Source organism: Octopus sinensis, linkage group LG3 (assembly GCF_006345805.1).
Source record: "Octopus sinensis linkage group LG3, ASM634580v1, whole genome shotgun sequence".
Lineage (NCBI taxonomy): Eukaryota > Metazoa > Mollusca > Cephalopoda > Octopoda > Octopodidae > Octopus > Octopus sinensis.
Window position 1 is genome coordinate 70,370,299 of NC_042999.1, and position 6,000 is coordinate 70,376,298.

General features: G+C 38.4%; 1 protein-coding gene across 1 annotated transcript in view; it reads right to left on the reverse strand.

Annotated features, from left to right (window-relative positions):
* LOC115209224 (nuclear cap-binding protein subunit 1) overlaps nucleotides 1-6,000 on the reverse strand; it is a 47,232-nt gene that overhangs the window by 24,000 nt on the left and 17,232 nt on the right. Inside the window, exons 11-13 of the mRNA XM_029777494.2 lie at nucleotides 4,138-4,235; nucleotides 2,906-2,969; nucleotides 2,371-2,481 (exon numbers count right to left, since the gene is read on the reverse strand). Coding sequence (XP_029633354.1) covers nucleotides 2,371-2,481; nucleotides 2,906-2,969; nucleotides 4,138-4,235 — 273 coding nt within the window. The remainder of the gene's footprint in view (nucleotides 1-2,370; nucleotides 2,482-2,905; nucleotides 2,970-4,137; nucleotides 4,236-6,000) is intronic.

Below are 6,000 nucleotides of genomic sequence, written 5' to 3' on the forward strand. Positions count from 1 at the left end.
CAAATCCGCTGCCCTAACCATTGGGCCTCCATAAAATTCTAAATTTTTTTCTTTTTTGTGTGGCCGGTTACTGGTTCACAGTCTGGATTGGTTGGGATCCCCTGGTGTAAAGCACAGAACTGTACAGTCCAATACGGATGGCATTTTTCAATTTTCATACTAAAAACTGTTATCCAGAACTGAAGTTTGCAAGTGTTTGATTGTTCTGAATAGTATCAGTTACACGACCATGAAGGAAGATTTAGCATTATTCCCCATGTTGATAGACAAAGAAGTAACACAAGATTAGCTAGAACAATCAAGTGCAAAAATAGGATGGTTGTGGTTACTTTGATTCCTACTAAGACAACATTACTTATCACAGAGGTTGCTTGGGACTCTCAGCTTTATTTGATTGCAAGACAATAATGTCTTTCAAGAATGCATCAAAATCTTGTTGTTTAGATCTACGATATATATATATATATATATATATCCTGATCCCTTATCTGTTGGTCAATGCAGAAACTAGGGATAGATGGGTGGTTGGTGAGAGCTGTACAAGCCATGTACAGGAACACTGTCAGTAAGGTGAGGGTTGGCAACAAGTATAGCGAAGAATTCCAGGTAGGGGACCGCCAAGGATCAGTCCTCAGCCCCCTCTTATTCATCATAGTCCTCCAGGCAATAAAAGAGGAATTCAAGACAAGATGTCCCTGGGAGCTCCTCTATGTTGATGATCTTGGTCTTACAGCTGAGTCACTATCAGAACTAGAAGTTTCAGGTGTGGAAGTAACGTCTAGAATCAAAGAACCTTAAAGTCAATCTAGCAAAAGCCAAAGTCTTAGTAAGTAGGAAGGTAGACAAATCCCTTCAGGTAGATGGCCCTGCTTGATCTGTAGAAAAGGTGTAGGTAGAAACTCCGTAAGATGCACTCAGTGTAAGCTATGGACACATAAGAGGTGCAGCAATATCAAAGGAAGGCTAACTAGGAAGATAGTATGTGTGCGAACAGTCATGCTACACAGTAGTGAAACGTGCTGTGACTGCAGAGGATATGCGTAGGCTTGAAAGAAATGAAGCTAGTATGCTCCGCTGGATGTGTAATGTCACAGAGGCAATGACAAGCCAAGTGAGATCATAGATATGGCCAATGCCAGTGTTATATAACCAGCCCATTTAAAAGTACCTTTCAATCAGGCAATATGCTTTGCTTGAGAAGGCCTGTTGAGCCAAGTGGTGGCTGATGCCAGTGCTGCTGACTGGCACCCATGCCGGTGGCACATAAGAAGCACCACTTGAGCATGTAAAAAGCACCATTTGAGTGTGGTCAATACCAGAGCCACCTGACTGATTCCCGTGCCATTGGCACATAAAAAGCACCATTCAATCATGATTGATGCCAATGCAGCCTGACTGGCCCTTGTGCCAGGGGCACGTAAAAAGCAAGCACCCACTACACTCTTGGAGTGGTTGGCATTAGGAAGGGCATCCAACTTTAGAAACCTTGCCAGATCAGATTGAACCCTAGTGCAGCTTCCTGGCTTGCCAGTCCTCAAACTGTCCAACCCATGCCAGCATGGAAAGTGGACATTAAACAATGATAGATTTCCGAAAGTATTATTCAAAACTAGCGCAATATACAGGCATGAGGACAAAGACAAAAAGAAAGATGCATATATAATATGATCTAAAGTGCACTTGTTGCAACCATGTCCCCACCCCAGTCTTTCTATATTTAGAACAACACTACACAATGTGTAGCTCCTTTTTAAGACAGCAGCTTCTTTTTTTATTACCTTGAACAACTGTATAGAGGAAGATCTCTCTTAAGTTTGACAAGAAGAACTAAATTAACTGACCCCTATAGCAGTAATTCACAACCAGGGGACCACAAACCTCTGGGGATCCATAAAAGTAGTACTCAGCATCCCTGAGTTAAAAGATCTGTTGAGTAGGTAGAACTTTCAAAAAGCATAGGGTTTGTGGGAAAATTTAAAACAAAATTTCTTTGATTGTGAAAAGATTGGGAACCTTTACCTTAAAAAAAAAGGGGGGGGGGGTGAATTGAGAGCACTTAATACTGTAACATAATGAATCTGATAATTTACTAGTTTTAGAAACTCTCTAGCTTCCTTGATTAAAAAATATCAAGCTAGTTCAGTAGGTCAGTTGTGTAACAACTTTCAAATATTCATCTACCATAAGTTCCTGCTGAGCTTGATATAAATATAGATAAGATCTTTAACATTGTAAATTGCACTTAACTACACTATAAAGTTAGTAGTGTAAATTAAGGTTTAAATTTTTTCATCACTTCAAAGAAACAGACAGTAACAAAGTGAACAGAAGGAAGATGATTGGGTGTGGAGGAGTTTTCAATAAGGATACGACTTGTGGCATGGAGCTAGGTTGCAGCTTACAGAGCTCAATCAAAGTTGAGCCATAGAACAATTCCAAAAATGGTGCCCGTGGTAGATTCATGAGTTGAGCAAACATAACCTGCAAAAAAATTTTTTTAAATTTAAATTTGTACATCAGATTCAAAACTACTGTGCATAAATCAATTAAAGGAAGAGAAACAAGGATGTATAATCTTCTCAAGCCACACACACACACACACACTATTTTTTATACATGTGGTCAATTTTCATAAAGCAAGGTGGAAAATATATGAATTAATAAAAGGAAAAATTAGTAAATATATTTAAATAAATTCAAATGTTGAAGTGAATCTAACGGTTTTTGTGTGTTTCTTAAATAGCTTACAAACACCTTCCACGCTGCAATTATTTTCGTTCCAGTACACAATCTCAGATCAGGTCACATGCTATGCAAGTACATCTCCATAGTAAATATATATTTTAAATGTATGTGTGTGAAAGAGAAAATTTTGAAACAAGGTAAAATTATTTGAAAAACTCACCTCAACTATCATATAATTCAGAGGTATTTTATTCTTATTATGAAGACCAAGAAGCAATGTGGCACTGCAAATACATCAGACAGTTTAAAAATAAAGAGAAATATTTCACAAAGGAGAGGCCTTAGACCCCCCTTTTTGTCTTTGTCAGGTGAGGCAGTGCAGCACCTATGACTTTTTTCAAGGTATCTAAGACTGGTAATGGAAAAGGGAAGAAGAAATCATAAATACTTACTCTGAATACTCGCAACTCAGTAGACCTGTTTAACCCTTTAGCATTGAGACTGCCCTGTCAGGGGTAACCCTTATTTATTGCATTATTTTGAATTAATCATGAATTATCTTGAAACTTCAAAATCTTGATGATGTCATCATCATCATTTAACATCCTCCTTCCATGCTGGCATGGGTTGGATGGTTTGAAAGGAGCATCCATGATGACATCATCAAAATAATGTGAATAAATAAGCATTACATCTGACAGAGTAATCAGAATGCTAATTTTTAGAATGGCATTGTAGGGTAGGTATGAGATGCATGATCTGGCCATAAAACAAGTAGAATATATTGGCTAGATACGACCAGTTTAAATGCTAAAGGCACCCAAAGGCCAGATGGTGGTGTTAGACTTAATCTCTGTTGCCAGTTTAACAGCTAGTACTGAGTACAGTCCACCAAAAGGGTTTCCTATAGGTTTTATCTACCAAATTACATCCACAAGACTTTGGTCAACCCAAGGTGCTAAGCACTGGGATTAAACCCAGAACTATATGGCTGGAAAGTAAACTTCTTAATTTATGGTACAGATATATGACAAATGAGGATAAATAAAGATGCTGACCACATGGTTAAAAGTTTACGTTTTCCTGCTGGCATTGTGTTGTAACCCTCATCATACCATCCAACTCTGCTAACTTCAGTTTCTCTATTATCTTTTACTTGTTCAAGTCATAAGACTGTGGCCATGCTGGGCATCACCTCGATGAATTTTAGTCACATGAATCGACCCCAGTACTTATTTTTTATAAGCCTGGTACTTATCCCATCACCCTCATTTGCTGAACTGCTAAGTTACAGGAACGTAATACAGCAATACCAGTTTTCAAGCAGTGGTGGGGGACAAACAGTCACAGATTTAACAGTCACATGTACACCAATCTATTCCTATTGTGAATATCAGATAACAAACATAGCTGTTATTTCAAGAGTTGGACAGGAACTAAAGCAATACATACCAATCTTTTCTTTCGTTATGGTTGGTAGAAATAATACTGTGCAACTGGTCTTCAATTAAATATCGTTCAATTGAGTGGCTCCCAGGTAGGACAGGGCCCTATTGGGAGGGAAAAAAAGAAGTTAAGATTACTCGGGTGACATTAAGGAAATGACAAGGGGCTGGGAGATGTGGTGGATTAGCTGTACTTGATAAGACACATCAAGCTAAGTAAAATCGCTATCTCCCACAGATACAGGCTCACCCTTTCAGATGCTGGTGCTACTTAAAAAGCATCCATGCTAGTGCTACATAAATGCACCCATGCAGGTGGCACACAGAAAGCACCCAGCACACTCTGTTGAGTGGTTGGCATTAGGAAGGGTATCCAGCTGTAGAAACCATGCCTCAGCAGACAGTTGGAGACTGGACAGCTCATGCTAGCCAGCTCCATGTCAAACCATCCAACCCATGCATTTAAAGCAGATGTTAAAAGAGGATGACATGTTTAGATTTAGATGGAGGATGTGAAAGAAGTATGACACTGCTTTACTGAGGGATAGGAGTCTGGAGATTTAGACATTGGGTTCATTTATTCACTACCTCCAGTTTACTGACTCTAGCCATGATGGGGTACTGCTTAGTAGGATATGTGTGGTTATACTGACCCCATGTACTGATTTTATTTTATTGATGAATGACAAAATGAATGTGAATGGTGGGGTCTAACCAAATAATGGTATCTCATCATCATTTAACATTTGTTTTCCATCCTGCATGGGTTAAACAGTTTGACAAGGGGCTGTGCCCGGCTCCAATTGTCTGTTTTAACAAAACATTAAAATATGATAAATTTGTGTAATATAAGGAAAGGTGAGTTCTGATATTCTAGGAAGAGGCCTTCTTTGAAGAAAATGTTTTTCTTCAAAAAGAACTGGCTTGAAACACTAGAACTAATTCCTCTTACAAACCTATCTTATTTCACAAATTTTAGTTGGAATGTAAAACAAATAATGGGATGGTGTATGGAAAAAGATCTGTCCAATCTAAGCAAGCATGGAAGAAAAACAGATGTAAAAATAATGATGAATAGGTTGGAAGATTTGGTTGCTATTTCTAGCAAGTTATCTCAGCTGTGTTGGGTGCAAAAAGAAGAATATAACAGTTTATGTGGTGTGTAGGTGTTTCATGAATTTTTATAAAAGAAAAGATTGTATATGTTCACTTCCACAGTTGGATGAGTGAATTGGGTGCTGAAAGGATGACTGATGTCCCATCATTAATATTGGTTTCAAATTTTGGTACAAGGCTAACAATTTCGGGGTAGGGGGTACACCGATTACATCAACCCCAGTGCTCAACTGGTGCTAATTTTATTGACCCTAACTGGGGTCGATAAAATTTGAACTCAGAATATGAAGATGGACGAAATGTTGCTAATCATTTTGCCTGGCATGCTAGGTTCTGCCAGAAAGCCACCTTTGACCCATCATTAATACTGCTGTGTGTTTCTGGCATAGAGACACCTACTGTCAATGGCTCAGTCCACCAAATTCTAAATAGGTTCCATGGGAATGCAAAATACACCTCTGTAGGTAGCAGAAGTACAATATAACTAGTGTCTTGTAAGCTTGAATCAGTGAATTGGTTCATTGGAAAACTTTAACAAATGGTGTAATTATGCACAAATGCTGAGCATAAGTTAAAAAATGCCTCCTTTGGAAAAGGATGGACTTTGCCAAATTAAACTGCTTCAGTGGTATTCCAACAAATCAAAAGCTGGGATCTAGGGAAAAAGATAAGAAATAGGATGTAAAATGCTCTAAATGTCAAGATTCTCATCTTTCTATGGCACACAAAATTATCCAAATTTCTGTGCCAGTAA